A 20939-nucleotide genomic window follows, 5' to 3' on the forward strand; every position below is an offset into this window, starting at 1 on the left:
TTATGCTGATGCAGGAAGGATTTACAAAGAGAATAGCTAGATTAAGTTATGCCAACCCTTGCTTCTTCAACCGTGCCAGCTGCACCTTGGCACGAATCTTGAGGTACTTTTTCCTTCTGACTGGTACAGCTATTGCGTATGGGTTATAGCCTTGTCTATACGTCAAAGTTTGAAGGAAGGGTTTGATCAGAACGTGGTTCCACACTTCAAATGTATTCACCAGTACATACTTGTACCACTCTCTCCACGACAGAATGTATTTTCTCAGTGGAACGTCAGAAACCAGCGTCGGCAGTTCAGTCGGGGACACAGTGAAGAAGTGATTCCAGTCCTTGAATTTATCTACAGCGGACTCTGCGTTACGACCTATAGCCGCCAGGAAAGACTTGACATCAGTCCATTCGCCTAGATTGAAGCATCGATTTTTTTGTGAGTTTTGATTTTGATGCATCGTCACGATAGACCAGGAGACAGACCTCGTGGAGGTGGTATAAAGGCATTTCGTTCTTTTGTTGATACAAGATCTTTATACTGCGAGCCTTGCTTTAGTGCCTCTGTTGATGCGTATGTGAGCTTCTTTGTTGTCGAGACTTGTATCGGCCGTATGAGAGCTGGATTCCGTAATTGTGTTGGCAGAGATGATATCCTAGTAGTAGCGCCTATTGCTAATCTACTTATTAGTCCTCCAAACATCGTGGCTACTAAGTAAGCACTACAAATAAAAGCTCCAAATTTCTGCCACCTCTTCGAGCTTGGAGCACTTTGCACGCTAGAAAGGCAGGTTAAACGTTTAAATGGCTTTTTCCACGCGTCTTCCATCTTGATCTGATGCCATCTGCTGTTTTCTCGGCAATCCACATGTACGTCAAATACGAAATTCAAACAATTTCAATCAGAGTAGATGTCGACTATAAGCATGGAGGAAATGGACACGGACTCATCAGTACACGAACTAGTAGAACTAGATGAAGTCTCTGCATCATCTCCATCTGTCCCGGAACTAGTAGATCACGATGAAAACGTCGACATTGAAGAACAGGTTGATCCAAAACCAAGTACTACTAGCAAAGACGGAGATCTCGACACTCTATCAAATAGTAATGAATCTCCTACTTCGCCTGCAACTACTTATACTGAAAACAGTAGCGGTCAAGACATTGGACGTGTCTTTAAATTCAAAACATCACCTCCCATGACTAGAGCACCAATACCGTCTTTTATGGAAGTTCCACAGCCTGCTCGTACTGAATCTGCTGCTGCTCATAAGCCACCTAAAAGAAAGCAAAGGTGAGAGTGCACTGTGTGTGCTTGTCTGTCTGATCGTTGTTGGGGGTTTTTTGCAGTTCTGTCGTGATCCAGAGTAGATCTATACTTCAAAATCTATCATTTATACACAATTATACCAATAACTCAATTTTACGTCCTAGTCTTGATCGCGGTGACGGAGTACGCACCTTCACATTCGGACTCTTCACCCTCCCCTACGCAATCCCAGAACCTATAGACGCAGACGACGACGAAGCCCTCAACGAATCAGCCAGCTATCCCTTTGTATACCCATCAGTCACAAACACGGACGGCATCAAAGTAGATCTCGTAAACCTCGACGAAGTCGCCACCGCGCAACCGGAAACAGTGCGATACTCGCATATACCTGAAACATGGCGAGGAACAATCATGCTGGGTGAGGGTGACGCTGCTCAAGTAGCGTTCTTGATGAATGATGAAAATCCGTATGATCCAGCACTGTTGAGGTCGGAGAGTACTGATGTGGTGGATGCGTCGGTGAGGACTAGATCTACTGCGACGTGGAATAACTCTAGGTCGCGATTATCTGTTGGAATGGATGCTGCTCAGCAGAGGCCGTCGAGTGTCTTGTACCCATTGACGAAAGGGACGATTAGGAATCTGACACCTGCTAGTGTTGATTCGACCAGTAGTTCAGATTCGACTGATACAATGCGGAATGAGGAGAAGGATGTTGGGAATGTCGTTATGGTGGTTGAATCGCCGGATACTGATTTGTGGGTTGTGTCGACTCCGATGGTGAGCATGAATTGATCATAATCTGTTGGTTCTTTTGCATCCGCTAAAGATGATTGTGTTTTTTATTAATAGATTCTATTTTTGATTGGATTTTTGTGCCCTCTTATATGGCTTGCCGGAGTCTTTTGGGGGAGCAGCCCGATTAGAGGAGAGAAGGTATGAATTTGTAGTTTGCAAGAGTAAGCATAGCGACAACTAACCAAACCTTTTCTCTAGTACTGGGCATACACATGCTTGTTCATGATTAGCACTTTTGCGGTCGTTATTGCTATCATTGTCTCGGTCGTTGTGATCAATCATTAGTAACAGGTCGCCATTTGATTCGTATTTGATACGGACTGAATCTTGTAATAATTTGCTTGGTGGTGAATACTATAAGTTGTATATATTACTGCCTGACTATTGTGCATATGAGGTCTTTCTATGTTCTATTACAGTGTGGATGGTCTATACTGGCCCGTGGTTTTTACAACTATTAGGAAAGAGAGGCAAAGTAGTACAAAGGAACAACCGAGCTATTTTGTGCAAGAGCGATCAGCCTTAGTCTAGGTCGAAGTCGTAGACAAAACAAAAACACTTTCATACCCGTGGAATTGACGGACGACATCAGTATACTCATTCGTGTACTCGCGGTAATGAGACACATGAGCAGAGTCCTCAAATCTCTTGGCTTTAACATCTATCCCTCGTTGCTGTAACTCTTTGATGTAGAACTACATGGAAAGTTTATCCTGAGACATCTGTCGTCGGGTCTTTGCATCGAAACTGCAAAATACATACCTCTATAATCTCTGCTCTAATCACACGATCACCTCCCCCATAGACAAACAGATAGCTTGCATTCCCCGGCACTTGTCGCAACGACAGATGCATCCTCGACAAGTAATGCTTAATCCATGGAGTCCTGCAAAACACTGTATACGCCAACTCGAGAGCTGGCGACACCACCGGTATGTATTCTCGGTATTTTAAGTCGAAGAATTTGGCAACCTTGCTGCCCGACAGGCTTGCAATCTGGCCTCTGACTATTAGATCAGGTACCAGCGGTGCCGGAGCTGAATCGCAAACCTACTCGACGGAATGTAAGCCATTGTGCAAAAAGTCGGCTTCTTTCATACACTGGTACATACCACTCGTGAAGCTGGTGAGTTCATACAATTCCAAAATAGCTCTAGATCAGATGTTGGGATGTTTTCGAACGCTGGTGCCAGTCGTGCTGGTAGTGGTGAATTCACAGCTTCGATTCCTAGACGTATGGCTACTGTTTGTGCCATCACCGAATATGAAAACATCCCGTTATTTGAGAATACGTGGAATCTGACGGCAGCGTTTTCGAAGCCTGGTTGTTTCCGTCTTTCAATCCAGAAGGGTATCAGTTTTGATAACTAGGGTATGTAGAGCGAGGTTAGAGGTGGAGTATTTGCATGTGAGATGGAACAGGAAGGGTAACAAACCAGAGTCTGCGAGGACGTGAAAAAGTCCCTTGGGTTGTAGAGCATTTTAGCAGGACTGATGTGTGTCAGCGTGTCAAATCCCATGCGATTGTTGAGAGCGACGTCTAAGTGAGGGACAGAGTTATTAAATTAGTACATGTGTTTCTTTGAACAACAATCCAACGACATCTTGAGGTCTTAGTAGTATTTCTTTTTTTCCAAGCAGCAAACCAGCCCGCAAACACCATCCTCGCTCTCCCAAAACACCAAAACGGAAACTTACAATGCCTCAAATTCTTCTCATTGCTGCCATACCATCCAAAGACCACCATCAAATCTTTGGATTTCTCAAACCCCTTCCGTTCCTGCGCATGAGTCAACACAAACCCGTTACGTAGATTCCTGTCATTCATGTCATTGAATATGCTCCGTTTGCAGGTGCATCGCTTGACGATTATCGGGAATAGGGATGTTTGTCGAAAACTCTGATGCAGAGCTGAGAGCTTCATAGCGTTTGCGTGGTAATGAGGCTAGATAAAGATTTTGCAAATTGTTAGCTTCTGGGGGTTCTTAAAAGGATGGTTTGATTGAGCTGGTCTTACCTTCAGAGTGTTGGGCAGTGTTTTGATGCCACGAAGTTTTGAATTTTGAATCCGGAGTTGAATTAGCGGGAGCAAGCGATTTGTGGTGTTTTCACTAGTGCGATCCTCCCTGTGCGTTACTTACGCGTATAATCACGTACATGGCTGCTCTTCGCAGATCCAAGTGTTGACTGCAATAATGCAAGCTTGTGCTGCGGATCTGATACAGTTACTATAGTATCATACAGCAACGATCACAATAATTATAAGTGTTCATAAACAACGACGAATATATTTCGAAGGGGATTATAGCAACTATTTACTACTGTTTCATGCTTTTGATGTATCATGATGTTTCTGCCGTGTGCTGTGCAGCAAAATTGTTTAAAATTTCTTTCAAATCACCCAAGCTTCCAAGCTTGGTGAGAGAAATAAAATGGGTTTGAGTCTCTGTTTCGTGATTTTCGTCTTGTTGTCAATAGCCATAATCCTTTGAGAGCAAAGTGCGCACCAGAAAAAACAAAGAGTTTGCCAAGCATGATAATAAGTTTGAGAAGTGTTGCTGTTCTTTAACGTACCTATACAAGGATGGGGTCAGATTTGAGGAGGATGTAACTTCAGAGACTCTAAAGGGGACATCAATCACTTACAGCAGCTTTCTTGCACTTGAGAGTTTTGCGATGGCGAATCAAGTCATGAGTACGATCAAAGCGTACATCACAGTATGTGCATAGATAAGGTTTCGTTCTGTTTGCATCATGTATCTTATAGTGTATCTAAACGTTGGTTGGATATTTGGTTAGATTCCTTGATTTTTGCAATTGCAGATGTGACTTGCTAGAATGGTGACATACCTTTAAATTATATTTACGAGTGAAGTACTTGTCGCAATCTGCAACAGGACATACAAAGACATGCTGAGGTCTCCTGCTTGATCCAAACACCATGGCATCTGTCACGGGAGAGGAAGCCATATTGTCCTTTTTGAAGCAACATGGTTAGTACACTGAGAGGGTATGTTGTTATCCAAAGAAGTTGGGAAACTTACGTCGAATGGAGGAAAGAAGACCGGAGGACCATCTTCCAGTTTCAATTGGAGATCATGTACGTCGTCACCGCTATCTTCTTCTTCGTCTTCATCAGCTTCACCACCAAATTCAGGTGCTAGAGTGGGAGTAGGAGGATCTATGGGCTTTGGAGTCATCTGTTCCTGTTTTATGATGATAGGTTCTTGCTGAGGTTTCGAGACAGTAGCAACAACATTTGCAGATACATTTTCCGAGACTGTGGCAACATGCTTTGCAGATATAGTTTTGACGATAGGAAGGATGTCTTCATACATGTCAGCTTCGTCATCTTCATCCTGATCGTTGATAAGATCAGCATAGAGCTCGTCGTATTGTTCACCATTGTTGGAGCCTATGTGCAGAATTGAGAGTAAGTAAGGATGTGGGGTTTGAATGGAGGTGGCAAGTACACAGAGTTCAGGTTTAATTGAGGCCTACATGTATCGTCGTCACCGTCATCATGGAGAAAAGGAGATTCGGCTTGTAATGTTGGTGGTGAGGGGGCTTCAGGGAGTAGAGGATTTGTAGTAGAACGTTTGGGAAAGTTCAATTTCAGTTCCTCAACCCAAGATTTCATAACTTCAGCTTGTGTAGTGGGTGTTTTTTTCGGATTTGCATTTCTTGAGGCTGACATGGGCTCCCGTTGGCAGTTGAGTGGAGGATTAGATGGGTGGTATGGTTTCTATCTGGGTTCTGGTTGGGTGCCCTTGTTTTAGTATGCTACGAAGGGCTGTAGAGTGAGCTTTCGAGATTGACGGTTTGTTGATGTGGTTTTGAAAACTGGGCGAACGGGCGTCACTATGAAAACCGTTGCGCCTTAGTGAGATGAAAGACGAAAGACGCTATGGAGCTATAGAGAGCGAGCAACCGCGTACTTACACTACATGACGCCAGAACATGTCCATCTTCTATAGTGGAAGTGGCTTGAGTGCAAGGCACGTTTGGTTTTCAAACATATTACTCTTCCAGCACAGCTTGTACAGCAAGCGCACAGAATTCAATACGTGTTAATCGGTGTACATCACGGATTACGGTCTTCAAACATCTGTAAAGTCATCTAGCAATCACGTAACTTAGGTTCCAGCATCCACAGACACAAAATACGGCTGTAGTCTTGGCATCCACACTCTGTTCAAGCTATCCATAGTTTGCTCATGCATATTCATACTAGATTGATATAGCCATGGCCTTTTGGAAGGTACGTCCAACAAGCTCAACCCAAATGTTTAAGACAATACAAGCTTACAGGTTTACCTTTCGTTTCTTTTAGCCAGGTAGTATTGCTCCAGGTAACCATGCTTCACCATTTACATTGGATCGCATTCAACATTACATTCACCGTCTTGTTTCGTTCGAGTTGGACCTGAACTGCCAAATCAAACTACATTTTGACATTCTTTTTTTGTCCATAGGGAGTCATCAAGACCGTGATGGCGACACTGAGAATACTGTAGCTGTATATAATGCATACGATGGAACTCTACCTCTCAGTCAGCAACGATTGAGGTTGCCAATCGCCAAAAACAGTAAGCTATGATGCTGAAAGTTTGCTATGGTCTGTTAATCTAATCACTACGTTGTAGAGGATCATTTACTTTATCTGGTGGAAAAGTATCAGGTTGTGGTGGTCGTTGGTCAAACTGGATCTGGAAAGACAACTCGTGTGTTATAATATGGTAATCGACTTCCGTTTGTTTTGCTACACTGACTCAAATACTTTGGTGCAGAGGTGCCACAGTATCTACATGAAGCTGGCTGGACTGCGGAAGGTCGAGTTGTAGCTTGCACTCAGGTTGGTTGGAATTCGACCACTCTCAACCCTCACATATTAGTACTAAACCACACACGTTCTGATCAGCCTCGACGAGTCGCTGCCACAACAGTCGCTGCCAGAGTAGCAGAAGAAATGGCTGTACCTATTGGAACTACTGTAGGCTACTCGGTTCGCTTTGATGAAAAGACACATCCAACCGCGACAAGGATCAAATACATGACTGACGGAATGCTGTTTCGAGAAGCCATGTTGGATCCACTCTTGTCGAAATATAGTGTCGTCATGGTGGATGAAGCTCATGAACGGAGTCTGTATACTGATATTCTAGTTGGCATTCTTAAAAAGTATGTTGCTAAACCATATGATACACATACTCTGTGTTTTTTGGCTGGCTCATTGATTGAAAAATTGATCCAATTTCCACTATATGTAGGATTTTGAAGAAACGAGAGGAATTGCGAGTGATTATCTCATCAGCCACAATTGACGCTGAAGCCTTTCAGGGCTTTTTCAATACAAATATGACACCAGACAGGACTTTGGATAGTGCCGTAATCATGTCGTTGGAAGGAAGAATGTATCCTGTTGATATTCATTATCTCAAGGAAGCAACATCAGATTATCTGGAAACCGCAGTGGACGTGACGTTTTCTATTCACTCTCAAGTATGGTTTGGATCTTCAACCAGGTCTTACGTCTCTGTTCGTGTACTCAAACCCCCACTGCCATGTAGGAAGCTCCCGGTGACATTTTAATCTTCCTCACAGGAAAGGAGGAGATTGACACTGTTTCTTCACTCATCACAGAGCGAGCAGTCATGTAAGACTTGCTGTGGTCCTTATCATATTCACAGTTCCGTTTTTTACTCCTACTTTCGTGACATAGGTTGGATTCCAAGGCCATGCAAATTCAAGCTCTGCCGATTTACGGAGGTTTGCAAATGGACGAGCAATTAGAAGTCTTCAAGCCAGCATCTCCTCATACTCGCAAAGTCGTCATTGCGACGAATATTGCTGAAGCTTCGATTACGATCGAGGGGATTGTCTATGTCATTGATTCTGGATTCGTCAAGGCAAGTTCACGATGATAAGAGTTCATTGCGAAGATGTTTTGGGTTGTGTGATAAAAGTCGCTCTTGACCATGTCTGACTACGCCAAAGTCATTAGATTCGAGCCTATAATCCAAAAACTGGAATGGAAAGTCTGATTGTCGTCCCAACATCACAAGCATCTGCTCAACAACGTGCAGGAAGAGCAGGACGAACCAGACCTGGAAAAGCTTATAGACTGTATACAGAAGAAGCGTTCGATAAGCTTCCTGGTAACAATGTGCCTGAAATGCAAAGGTGGGATTGTCAGTTTTTGAAGAAAGGAGATGTTAAAGCAAAAACAGCGTCTGAGTATATATTTGTATAGGAGCAACCTAGCTACAGTCATTCTTCAACTGAAAGCATTGGGCATTGAAAATGTTTTGAGATTTGATTTCCTGACTGCTCCACCAGCTATGATGATGATACGTGCTTTGGAGGTAAATTGCTTTTTGTTTGTCTTGCGTTACTTGCACTGGGTGGAAAAAATCCTCTGATAACTCATGTCCGTATAAATAGCTGTTGTATTCTCTGAAAGCGTTGGATGATTACGGTCGTCTCACGATGCCGTTCGGTGTCAGTCTAGCTGAATTTCCTCTAGATCCTTTAATGGCTACAGTGGTATGCTTTACATCCGTTGCAAAATGAAGCCAAAAACTCTCTATCCGATCCGTCTATTGTTCAATGACACATCTCTCCATTATTTTAGCTTCTCAACTCTCATCGATTCAAGTGCAGTGAAGAGGTCTTGACCATAGCTGCCATGGTATCCGTTCAGAATGTCTTTTACACTCCAGCTAGTCAGCGGTATGAAGCTGACGAGCAGAAACGGAAGCTGGCTGTAGAGGAAGGAGATCATATTACATACATCAATGGTAGTGACTTCGTTCATACTCACCCTTTTTTTGGTCCAAAACACTCACAACGAATTTTCTATCTTCTTAGTTTACAATGCGTTCCTCAAATCCGCAAAATCACGTAAATGGTGTGGCCAACGCTTCATCAATTACAATTCAATGATGCGAGCTGTATCAGTGCGTGCTCAGCTCGCTAAGTACCTTACTCGATTCAAATTGGATCCCACGCTATCGTGTCAGGGAGATACAGTCATGTTGCGGAAGTGTTTGGTGTCGGGATACTTTTCACAGGCTGCGAGGTTGCATGTGGATGGTACTTTTAGGACTGTGCGTGATGATGTGGTATGTGATGTTGGAATGTTTGGATTCTGAACCATGTTGCGGTTTTATGCCATTTTTTCCCGCCTTATATATCTTCATCTCACTTATTTTTATCCAACGCTTATTCATGTGTAGGTTTTGAATATACATCCAAACAGTGTGCTGTTTCGACGCTCGCCGAATTGGATTATATTCCATGAAGGTAAATACTTGGTTGCCTCGTGTTTTGCAAGGTGCAAAAAAGAATCTGATTGACTTGCGTAATAGTTGTTGAGACCACAAAGTTTTTCATGAGAGACGTCACAGTTATAGAATCATCCTGGCTTACGGAACTTGCGCCCCATTTCTATCAAGAAATATCAAAAGCACGCTGAGGAGTAGCAAGAATGTAATGTTTTCCATCTAGTATCTTGTAAAATAGAACACCATCACGCAGAGCTATTATTACAGTATTTTCAGTGCGGTTGCCCTCATATCTGCTTAGCCAAACAAAAAACCAGATGCCTCCAGGCCAAAGCTTCAACCGAGCGTTTTTCTGTTTGACTTTCTCTGTATTACCACACCATAAGTAGAATTATACATGTCACTTTTTTACGGTAATGGGAATTGCACACTAGCCTTTGAGTCCCTCAACTTGATCAACTGCTGAATAACCACACCCAGCTCAATCTCTGATCCCCTCCCCTTTGGATTTGTATCATCACGATTACGTACATTGACCGTATTCGTTTCCTCCTCTTTAGCACCCACCACAAATATGAAATTGACATGACTGATTTCCGCATTCCTAATCTTCTTTTCACGAGTATTATCCGACACATCAGCATCAGCTACAAATCCAGCGTCTTGCAGTACAGCTTTAACCTTTTCAGCATATGCATAGGAAGCAGGCATTATAGGTATTACAGTGACTTGTTTCGGTGCCAACCAGAATGGCCATTTACCACCATAATTTTCCGTCAATATAGCTATAAATCGTTCTACGGAACCTAATACGGCACGATGGATCATGACTGGGCGTTGTAATTGTTGGTTTGGGTCATTACTTTGATATGTCAAGTCGAAGCGGTCTGGGAGTTGGAAGTCGAGTTGGATTGTTGCACATTGGTGTTTACGATTCAGGGCGTCTGATATACGGATGTCGATTTTGGGACCGTAGAAGGCTCCATCTCCTGGATTATAATCCCAGGGTTGGCCAAACTTGTCTAGTGCGTTGGACAACATTTTTTCGGCAATCTCCCAGGTCTCGAGACGACCCAAGAACTTTTCTGGCCTGGTGGATAGCTTTAAGGAGAAGGAGAAGCCAAAGATCTTTTCGTATATATCTCGAAGGAATTCAAGAGCTCCTTGAATTTCTCCTTCAACCTAGTAGCGAGGACCGTAGTCAGTCAGCGAGTCAGAGGTGTCTGATAGACGTCTATTCAGGGGAGGGAAACACGATTTTTTTCGCGTAAAGAAAACCAACATCTCACTTCTCCCTAGCCAAAAACATGCAGTTTACCTGGTCAATACGACAAAAGATGTGGGCATCATCTTGCTGGAATCGTCGTACTCGAGTCAATCCAGTCAAGGCACCAGAAGCTTCATTTCGATGCAATACACCAAAGTCAGCTAGACGCAATGGCAGTTCTCGATATGAGCGTTCTTGGTGTTTGAACATGAGACAATGACCAGGACAGTTCATTGGCTTTAGACCAAACTTTTCTTTTTCGATATCAAAGATGAACATGTCCTCCTATACAATCAAAGGTAGAATGTAAATATGACAATTGTAAACAACCGAAAACGTAAATACCTGGTAATTCTCCCAGTGACCACTCGTCTTCCATAGCTTGGAATTATACATGTTTGGAGTTACTACTTCACTGAAGCCTCGACGACGGTATTCGGCCTACCGAAACAATGTTCATTCAATCTCACATTCTTAGACGACCTCGCCCCACTCTCATCTCCAACAATAAAACGTACTCGTTGAAGTTCTATCAGAAGATTGTATAGACGAGCACCAGCTGGTAAGAAGAAGGGACTACCAGGACTCCATTCATGAAAGAAGAAGAGTTCTTGATCGGTACCAATACGTCGATGATCCCGTTTTGCGGCTTCTTCTAGGAATTTCTTGTACTCCTTCATCATTTTAGCGTCTGGGAATGAGACACCATAGATTCGTTGCAGAGAGTCATTCTTGGCATCACCCAAAAAGTAGGCAGATGAGCTCTACAGATTTCACCAGAGTTAGGCTCCAACAAAAAAATACCATTGCCAGAGCACATGAAATACCTTCATGACGGCGAATGACTTGATTCTATTTGTATTTGGCACGTGTGGACCAGCACACAAATCAATGAGAGGACCACATCGATACACAGTGGAGGACGTTCCATCAGGAATCTTGTCGCGAATAAAGTGAACCTTGTACTTGTTGTACTACAACTCGACGAAAAGCCATGAGTATCGTGACGTATCGTGACTTAAAAAAAACTAGTTGCGATTTCGAGAGTACCTTGAACATTTCAAGCAGGTCTTCCTTGGTCATGACGAGTCGCTGAAATGGTTGTTTTTCACTGACTGCTTTTTGAGCCAGTTTTTCTAGATGTTCGTAATCAGCAAGTGCTACAGTCCTGCATGATTGGAGAACAGGTTAGAAGAAAGATCGCAGGTAAATGAGATCTTAGGGTATTACTTGTCCATGGCCATGTCATAATAGAATCCATCTTCAACAGGAGGACCATTGGATAAATGACATCCGTAATGTAGCTCACAAGCCTCTCCAAGGACGTGAGCAGATGAGTGCCAAAACACTGCTTTGCCTACGGTAGAAGCGTGTAAGCTTTGCTAGACGCCAAAACGAACGTATTCCGTGTCTCGAGTCATGCGTTGCTACACGCACCCTCTTCATTCTCAAAGTCGAGTAATTGGAGAACAGAGTCTTCTTCAAAAGGACGAAGCAAGTCCCACAAGACGCCATTCACTTTTGAGATGACGACCTTGTCGGCCAGTGACTTTGACAACGATTTAGCAATGTCGAAAGGCGTAGTTTCCCAAGATATTCCATCGATTTGGCGAGAGTCCGGCAGTGTGATTTTGATTGCTTTTCTTGGTTGAGCTAATTGGTTGATGAGGTATGAGTATTGCTTGTGATGTGAGCAAAAAAAACAAGTGAACTTTGTGAATGACGTGCCCTTGACAGATTCCGTGTATTCGGCCATGAGTTTATCAAACATTTGGATCCTATAGTCCAGAAAGTCTGCCTTCTGAGAGAGATGAGACATGTCAGGAAATGCTCATTAAGTGCTCAAAAGTGTGATAAAAATGCAACAGCTTTCGTTTGACTTGCCTCAGTAGCCATCGTGGTAGTTAGATTTCGGCGACAAACAGGGTATTATATGATAGTTTCCTGTCGTGATGCTCCGTTGTTCAGTTTGTAGTGAGTCAATTCCAAATCATTCAAACTGAACGTCAAGCAACAAGAGCAACATACCAGTCCGTCTTCAGTCTTGTTTACGATAGACTACGTGTCAAGTGATTCCAATACACGAAAAATCGCTACTGACAGTTCCAGAAATGTCCTATTCAGGTTGCCTTCCGAAAAGTTCAAAACATTCAAACTTGCAAAAACATATAACTTTGATCAACACCCATTCCAGTTGACAGAGCGACCATTCTCGATGGCCGAGACAGCCCTTCGCAATGCTCTGACGAAGCAGCTCTTTATTGGCTATGACGAGAGCAGCACTGACCCAGATGATCACTCGACTGTTGCTACTCCTGTATCGACCAGTCCTACTAAGCGATCTGGACATACAAGAACGGGATCATTTCTGCCTAATACCACCATAGACACCCTCAGCGAGAAACTATTGATCTTTTCTCGTGTCTTGGAGGAACGCGATGGTGGAAAACTCCTCAAAATCGGCAATCTCAGAGGAACTAATAACGCTATCGCCGGAATCAACTCAAACAGCAGTGCTAATAGTAAAGGTGGAGCCACCTATGCTGACGATGACGACTCAAAGGGAAAGAAGGTTAGATACATTTGCATCACTGGTATGTGTCTGTGTGTTGGAATTGTGTAGCTGGTGACATTGAATGATTCGAATCTTTCTCGTATTGATTGCTTCATATTTCTTTCTTCTTCGTCTTACTGTTTGCCATCACCACTAAAGGCCTACTTAAAACTCATCTACAAATCCACTCTCATTAGCCAAGAAGAATATGAAGATACGAATCCATAAAGTCAAACAGGAAGGCAAAGATTCCCAATTCACCATCAGCAAAACTTGGAGTTTGGATGATGTCAGATCATTGGAATCCAAAGATGTCAGTGACAACCGATGACACGTCAATTCAATGTCTGTATGCGCCATCTCTTTTGCTCCGCATGCCTGACACACTTCTATTTAGGGAACACGATTTGCTGTCGGTCTCAGTGGCAAAGTGTTTGAGTGGGAAGTCGAGGATTTAGTTAAAAAGGCGGAGCTCTTGTATACTCTATTGAAGGTACGATTCTGTTCTATTGTGTTGATCACACGCGTTCTTACTTGACCAATTTCCTTTTCCTTTGCAGCTCGCGGCGAGGTATTGCACCAAAATACCCAAACTCGTCAACATTAACGAGACAGCTCTAAGAAGTACGAGTTTCTCATTTCATTTGTGCTGATTGAAAGCTAGTATCACACTTATCAACACGCTCTATGTCCAGATCAATTGGGTCATGATCCAGTCTTCCTGAATACTGCTGGTGCAGAGTTAAAGAAGGCCCTGTCATTAGGAAGTCGTAACCTTCTGCAAGATGATGATGAAGTGGAGCAATCTGTAGAGCTCAGTAAGAGACTGATGGTTCACAGTTTGTAGGTGTAGCTCTGACTGGTTTTTTCGCAGTGGCACCTGAAGAACCAGCACCACCACCCATCAACTTGGATGAAGTTCTAAGTGATTTTGACTGGAATGTTGGTGGTGATGCTGCTGCCTTGGAAGCTCGACTATACAACGAGCTGCTAGCACTCGAAGCGGTATGAGACCAGTTTAGCTAGTTACAACAAAAAAAACTGCAGCTATTCTGATATGAATATTCCCTTTACAAAGGCAAATGTACACGCCATTATTGGAAGTGAAGATCAAGCCTCGGCTGTTGTAGTTCAAATTGACAAAACATTGCAAGAGTTGTCCAATATCGAACAATGGCTAGCACATTATACGGGTCGTTTGAATGTAAGGTAGCATGGTGGCAAACAATCCGATTACTCTCATTCTCAGTCCATAACATTTTTTACCCCAAATCTAGAGCATGGGTCAAGATGTTCATCAGATTGAAATGAAAAACAAGGGAATGCAAGTCGTTGCTGCAAACCAAAAGGGACTTGTGACAGAGATGGAGAAGCTGCTCGTAGGATATGATATTTAATCTCATATTGGGCATTTTTTTTTGACATTCACGTTTTCGAATAGGCTCGCTTGAAATTACCCGGCTTCGTAGTTGAGATTCTCAAGAACGAACCTTTGGACGATTCAGATGGTATTGTTCAATGTGAAAATGCCACATTGAGGCTGAAGAAAGTTATTGAATCCAAGATTGACAATGGTGAGCTAGCAAGAGTGCAAAAAAAGTCACTGTTCATTCAGCACTATGTTCCATTCAAGCAATTGAACCAAATTTTTCATACACTATCATATACAGGATTAAACGATATGACTGCATTTCAAGAGAGAATCACTCTTTATCTTGGATATGCCAACGGGTTTGCTACTCGACTTTCAGATCACTTTAAGAAACTCCTCAACACTAGTGTCCGTTTTCGTGCCGAGGCAGTCATGTATATTTTAGTTCTGAATACTGACTTTTTTTCCTTATATTTAGGTAGAGAAAGCTCTACAGGACCCCAATCGTTCTACAAAACGTGGTCGTTTGCCTGCTCATGACCTTGTCGAAATCGCTATATTCAAGCTACGGAATCTCTTGTTATGGTTGAGGGATTTCGATGAAAAGAAGTTTCAAGCCATTCAAGAGGTAACTTTCTGTAATCTTGTAATCTTTCGATTGATTAGCAAAAAAAGCGCCACCACTCTCCTGGAAAATTGGCTAACTGACCCTCCTTCCCCTTCTCACAGATATACACAATCGAGATGTCAAGGCTTTACAGTCGAGACATTCAAGCACTAGTTGAACCCATTCGAACCCATCATTTGCAGAAACGGACTGGATTGGACGAGGCGTATTGTATGTGATAGAATAGGCCTTTTTTTTTCCACAGCGACGTGACAAACCATTCCTTTTCCTTCCTAGTATTCTCATTGCCTACTGTATCAGCAACTTCTGTCGCTACCAACGCCATCAAAACTGCAGTCACTACATCACGAGAGACGCTAGCCACACTAAAAGGAGACAAGGATGGAAAATCTGGACGTGCACCTATTTCATTTGGTAAAAGTTCTGGTGGAGCATGGAAACCAAGTCATCGAAGGAAGGGCACCAAAGATTCGATTGACTCGAATGAATATTCACCAACAAGAGGTGGTGGAGGGAGTGTATTTGATCCCGATGATGTGATTTCTCCGTCCCGTAGTGCTGCTGGGCTTCGACGTGATAGTAATGCATCTAGTGCTGATAATGAACCTAATTTGGATGATAAGATGCTTCCTGACGAGGTTCGTGTCTTTCTCTACCGGCTCTTGATGTTTTTTCTTGGTCCGCGTTGTGACACATCTTTTGGTTTAGGCTGTCGCATATGTATTGACAATGTTGGTGCCTTGTATCATTCGAGAGCAAAATTTCTCGTCTGATTTATTTAGTCTCAACAAACCACCATTGGATCCACAAGATCCACTTGATGATACACCTCATAGTGCGTCTGCTGTCAGGGCATTACAACAAGATGAATGGCTTAAGCCTCGTGAAGCTATTCCTGATGTACGAATCTCGAAGAAGCAACAGTAAGTGTTGCGGGTCCTAAGAGGCAAAAAAATGAGAAGTTTATACTTTGAATGACTATTCAACGCCGTCTGTCATCATTCTCACTCCCTTTCTCACTCTTGGTAGTGACATGCTCGAACACATATTCGACTCACTCAGAGACGAACTGTTCATGTTGATTGATTCTGGACTCAAATATGATTCTACATTTGCCATTGGAATGATGGTGCGATCTGAATCTTACATTCGTGAATTGGAATCTACGTCATATACGTTCTTGATGCTGTTCTTGGAAGATGGGAATAAGAGATTGAGTACCATGTTTTCTAGATTTGTGGTAAGAACTACAATCAGGAGTTTCCGTGCGCGGTTTTTTAGTCTCTCAACGTCGTAAACATTACTAGGACGATCAAATCAGGGCTATCGACGATTCGAAAGTATCGAGGCGTCGAGCTGGTGTATTGCCGTCGTTCAAAGTTTTCCCTGTATGTTTGGTAATAGCATTTGATTTCTTTTTTCGGATCTGACCCACTCCACTTCCTTTTTCAAACCGCTTAGAACTTTGTTGACCGAATGGAAAATTTGCTGGAACGAAGTGAAGGTGGTGCTAGATCTGTGGTAGCTTCAGCATACGAGCGTATAGTGAAGGCCATGTTTGATGCTTTGGATACTGTTGGAAAAGCTGCTGCCAGAGATGCAGCTAGTGCAGCTGATGACAAGGAGCAGCTAAATGCTCATATACTTACGATTGGTACGTATCAATGATGGCGCCGCCAATTTAGATAGTACACCGAGTCCAATTTTTTGCTCTTCCCTTAGAGAATATGCACTACTTTTCACAAGAAATCAAGGCACGTCGAGTAACATTCCTCGACACCTTCTTAAAACAAGCTAGAACAACGTACGATGCTAATTTGAATGCATATGTGAAAGTGGTGATTCGTAAACCACTTGGAAAGCTGTTGGTATGTTTATTTGAAGTTGAGAAGCGAGTCTCGAGTTGCTTGTCGTGTTCACAGAGATTGATTGTTGAGGGAATTTGACACTCTGTTTTTCTACCTTAACAGGAATTCTTTGAAGGAATCGAGCAAGCCCTGAAAACCGCAGCTCCTGAAGAAGTCTCGTATCGAGTGCAATTCAACAAGAATGCTTTGAAGGATGTCATTAAAAAGTATCCTGGTAAAGAAGTACGTATGAAGTCCTTGAGCTTGTGGAATGCGAAGAAAAACCACAGTTCATATCGTCGTATAACTTAACTTGTTCTCGCTCACTCTCACTCATAGATCAAGAAGGGCCTTGAAGCATTATACAAGAGAGTCGACAAGCACTTCTCCGAAGAATTGGGATTATTGCCTGTTGTATGGCGCGCCACGCAAGAAGAAGTGCTGAGGAGGTTACGATGGTTTGAGGAATTGATTGTCCGATGCTATCCAGAAAGTGGAGTTCGCTTGGATATATCTATTGATGATGTGTTGCCTGATATCGGAAGCCTCTGAAGAATACATTTCTTCGCTTCTTCGCTTTTCCAGCTTGCCAATATTGTATATCGTGTGTATATTCGCATTTTTCTCACTCATTAGAGATCATTATTTCAGATGGAACTGCTTTGCTTCTATCGGATTTCAACAAACACCACTTCTTGAAGAATTCAACCGAGTTCAAAGGTTTATTTTGGGAATTGTTTTTACTTCTTGTCTACGGCTTTAGGCCAAGACACAACCTCTCTTCTACTTCTACTGCTTTGAGCCAGTTTGCGAGATACTCCAGAAATTTTGTGTGGGTGAATGACAAGAACTGATTTTATTTATGAATGGCTCAAGACCCATGAAGCTCCTTCTTATGTGCGAATCTCCAAGAAGGGCCAGTAAGTGTTTGGGATAAACAACAGCAAAAAAAGCCAAAATCTAGGACTGTATGGATACATTTGTGTCATTCGCACCTCTCTTACGATTGATTCTATAGTGCCAGCCTCGAACACATATCCAACTCACTCAACGATGCACTCTTCATGTGGAATTGCTCTGAGTCTTGAATACTATCTTAGATGTGCCACCCGAGCCAACATTCGTGATTTCAAATCCACCGCATACTCGTTGCCTACTCATTCTTGATGCTGCTTTTGAGAAAAAGAAGCTAGCCATTGGGTACCATGTTTTCAAGAGCTGCTTCTAGTTAGGGCTATTTTGACATTGCAAGGAAGTTTTTTTGTTCGTTGGGCTTGAGCATTTCTGAAATGATGGTATGATGGTCAAGGTATGGCCATAGACGCCTAGAAACCCCCTAGTTGTCGAGCTGGCGTATTGCTGTCATTCAAGGTTGTCTTTGTATGTCAATGTGCAGAAGCCAATTGTATCTGATTTTTTCTCGCACTGGTCATCTTGCCCTCTGCATTGTGAGCAGAGCCTTGCTGAACGGATGCAAAGCTGGAAGGAATGCAGTGAACTTAGTCCTCGATCGGTGGTAGCATCGACACATAAACGAATAATGAAGACCATGTTTGATACTTCGAATACTTTTTAGACGATGCTGCCAGACACGCAGCTAGTGCAGCTGATGATAAGGTGCTACTTGATGCTCATGTAATGATGATTGGTATTTGTGAATGACGACGATTAATGCTGTGAGGTGTCAATACAAACTGGACATGGCGCGGTTTTCTGCTATTCTTTCGTAGAATACGAACTGTTTATCAAGGCACCTCGAGTCATTGCTCGATAACTTCTTGTAACGAGGTAGAACGACATATGATGCTAATGTGAATGCATTTGTCAGAATGACGGTTCTCAAAACCACTTGGAAAGCCGTTGGCATGTGTCTTTGGGAATGAGAAGCATGTATTCGAGGTGCTACTGTGTTAAAGTGCTATCTTTGCATGCCAGTAAGCCTTTTTCTGGTACAGGACTTTTTTCAAAGAAATTGAGCAAGCTCTGGGGATAGTTGCTTCACATGAAGTCTCGTATCAGGGCAACTCAACACGCTTTGCGTTGAAGGATGTTATTTAAAAACCATCAAACCTTTCAAACGAACTGGTATTGATGGTTGCCTGAAGTATGTCAAGCACCCTAAGACTTCTGGAGGAATTGATTGTTCGTTGCAATCCAGAGAGACTGGTATTAGCCTGTATTATATATGATGACGATGTGTTGCCTGATATACGAACCTTTCAAGAAGTGCATTTACGCGATTCTGCTGCCCGCGTTTTTCGCCTCTGTGTTAAGATTGTAACATTATATAGTGTATGAACAAATCGCAATATACTAAAGTCACAACAAAAACAACTTGTGGACAAATGTAAACATAATTTGACTACAGAGAGTTGAAAATCTTTATTCTGGGGAGTGTCGTCTCTTTTCTACTGTTTTCAGGCCAAGATACTATACAGTGGGTGTGAACTACAACAAAAAGCTCAGTAGTTTTATCTATGATTGCATGTGTTTTGGTTTCTTGTTATTGTTCAATCCATCATCAATAGAAGCATCAGCGTCTCTTGGGCGTTTATTATCGTTTGTAAATGATGATGTGTTGTTGTAATGGTTGTTGTTGTTGTGGTAGTTGCTTTGCACGGCTTCTTGGCTTGCACTATTACTACTACTAGTACCAGTACTAGCTCTGTAAGCAGTACTGGCACTATTGACAGTTCCTGCTTTTTCAACCACAATCACTGACGACTTTGGCACTGTTGACTGATCCTGCTTTTCTTGAATATAATATGCTGAAGGAGGGCCTAGTCTAGTTCTTCCGTCACTGGCATACGCAACCGTAGGAGGCGAGATCACACGTTCGACGACTTCAATAGTGCTGGCTGTGTTGACGTTACTTGCACTTGACCTAGGAGGACTTGGATTTGGTGTCTGAGTCCTAGAAGACCTTCCAGAGAGTGGAGGAGACATTCTACGACTACTACCACCAGCACCGCCGATACTGCTTCCATTCATACCCTTCCCACCTCTTGGACGACTATCAATATTCCTAGCGCCGTTGCCTCGTTGGGGCTCAGGATACAAGTCGTCTCGATACGAATCTCTAGCAACCTCGTTTCGGTACAATGGTCCATCATCTCGGTATGAATCTCTTGTTGGTAGCACATCATATCGGTCCTTACTGATTCGACTATCTTGTTCATATCTATCATATGGATCGTACCTGTCGAGCGCTTGTCGAGTTGTCGGTGGATGATACGAGTCGTTCCTCCTCTTACCACCTCGAATATCATCAGGTACTGGCCTATTATATCGTTGGTCTTGATTATCTCTAGGATCGTATCGATCGCCACGATCACTATTGACTCGCGGGTCGCGATCTCGCCCACGTTTGGACAGCAAGTCAGACAGGTCCTTTTGTAGCATTTCCAATTCCGAGGCTTGTTTATACTGACGGTCTCGACAATCCTTGACACGAGAGTTACGTAGAATCACATCTTGTTGAGCTTCTTTGAGAAACTTGCGACGTTCTTCCAGCTTGCGTTCCAAGTCCAAGATTTGACGTTGCACATCTTCACAAGCTCTCATACAGTGTGATTCTTGAAGTAGAGCATCGTCGTACGCCTTTTCAGCCTTTCTCAAGTCAACAATGTGATCTTCAAGATCGCGCTCCCGTACTCGAATATTGTCACGAGCCTTGTAGATTGCATCCTCTATAATTCTACTTTGTGCCTGTGGTTGTTGTTGGTGATGTTGGGGTGTTGCGGCAGTTGTGTTTGATGATGTTACATGCCATCCCGGAGTATTTGCTGGTGATGATGCTGCAGAGTTGGATGCGGAGGACAAGGCAGGTATGGTAGAAGAGTTAGGCGCTGTATATGGATTATGAGTAATAGCGGTGGTAGCACTGGCTGGAAGAGTTATCGTCTTGGCACCAGTTACAGG

General features: G+C 43.0%; 5 protein-coding genes across 5 annotated transcripts; 2 read left to right on the forward strand and 3 right to left on the reverse strand.

Moving 5' to 3' along the window:
- Window positions 1–46: 46 nt before the first annotated feature.
- Window positions 47–693, reverse strand: SmJEL517_g05162 (uncharacterized protein; the record flags this gene model as incomplete). The annotated part of the gene is made up of 3 exons (XM_031171089.1): window positions 47–155; window positions 231–405; window positions 477–693. 3 exons carry the CDS (start codon window positions 691–693, stop codon window positions 47–49), a joined length of 501 nt encoding a protein of 166 aa, XP_031022951.1.
- Window positions 694–2493: 1800 nt separating this feature from the next.
- Window positions 2494–5761, reverse strand: SmJEL517_g05163 (uncharacterized protein; the record flags this gene model as incomplete). Its single annotated transcript, XM_031171090.1, has 10 exons — window positions 2494–2518; window positions 2632–2759; window positions 2827–3114; window positions 3177–3431; window positions 3501–3604; window positions 3763–4009; window positions 4711–4836; window positions 4915–5040; window positions 5109–5479; window positions 5566–5761. 10 exons carry the CDS (start codon window positions 5759–5761, stop codon window positions 2494–2496), a joined length of 1866 nt encoding a protein of 621 aa, XP_031022950.1.
- Window positions 5762–6310: 549 nt separating this feature from the next.
- Window positions 6311–9541, forward strand: SmJEL517_g05164 (uncharacterized protein; the record flags this gene model as incomplete). Its single annotated transcript, XM_031171091.1, has 16 exons — window positions 6311–6325; window positions 6398–6416; window positions 6540–6653; window positions 6711–6788; window positions 6855–6919; window positions 6986–7245; window positions 7335–7566; window positions 7635–7720; window positions 7787–7967; window positions 8069–8247; window positions 8318–8429; window positions 8509–8610; window positions 8699–8864; window positions 8935–9188; window positions 9303–9369; window positions 9435–9541. 16 exons carry the CDS (start codon window positions 6311–6313, stop codon window positions 9539–9541), a joined length of 2037 nt encoding a protein of 678 aa, XP_031022957.1.
- A 217-nt stretch (window positions 9542–9758) lies between these two features.
- On the reverse strand, window positions 9759–12513 carry SmJEL517_g05165 (threonine---tRNA ligase; the record flags this gene model as incomplete). The annotated part of the gene is made up of 10 exons (XM_031171092.1): window positions 9759–10532; window positions 10669–10902; window positions 10963–11058; window positions 11136–11381; window positions 11445–11591; window positions 11668–11785; window positions 11848–11974; window positions 12055–12298; window positions 12353–12418; window positions 12484–12513. 10 exons carry the CDS (start codon window positions 12511–12513, stop codon window positions 9759–9761), a joined length of 2082 nt encoding a protein of 693 aa, XP_031022956.1.
- A 319-nt stretch (window positions 12514–12832) lies between these two features.
- Window positions 12833–17570, forward strand: SmJEL517_g05166 (uncharacterized protein; the record flags this gene model as incomplete). The annotated part of the gene is made up of 20 exons (XM_031171093.1): window positions 12833–13211; window positions 13369–13484; window positions 13569–13664; window positions 13732–13795; window positions 13867–13989; window positions 14046–14176; window positions 14250–14375; window positions 14449–14550; window positions 14613–14745; window positions 14842–14951; window positions 15022–15171; window positions 15273–15381; window positions 15448–15809; window positions 15880–16094; window positions 16201–16411; window positions 16479–16559; window positions 16633–16825; window positions 16894–17039; window positions 17142–17261; window positions 17358–17570. 20 exons carry the CDS (start codon window positions 12833–12835, stop codon window positions 17568–17570), a joined length of 3180 nt encoding a protein of 1059 aa, XP_031022955.1.
- Window positions 17571–20939: the final 3369 nt, after the last annotated feature.

Source organism: Synchytrium microbalum (genome assembly GCF_006535985.1).
Source record: "Synchytrium microbalum strain JEL517 chromosome Unknown SmJEL517_scf0043, whole genome shotgun sequence".
NCBI lineage: Eukaryota > Fungi > Chytridiomycota > Chytridiomycetes > Synchytriales > Synchytriaceae > Synchytrium > Synchytrium microbalum.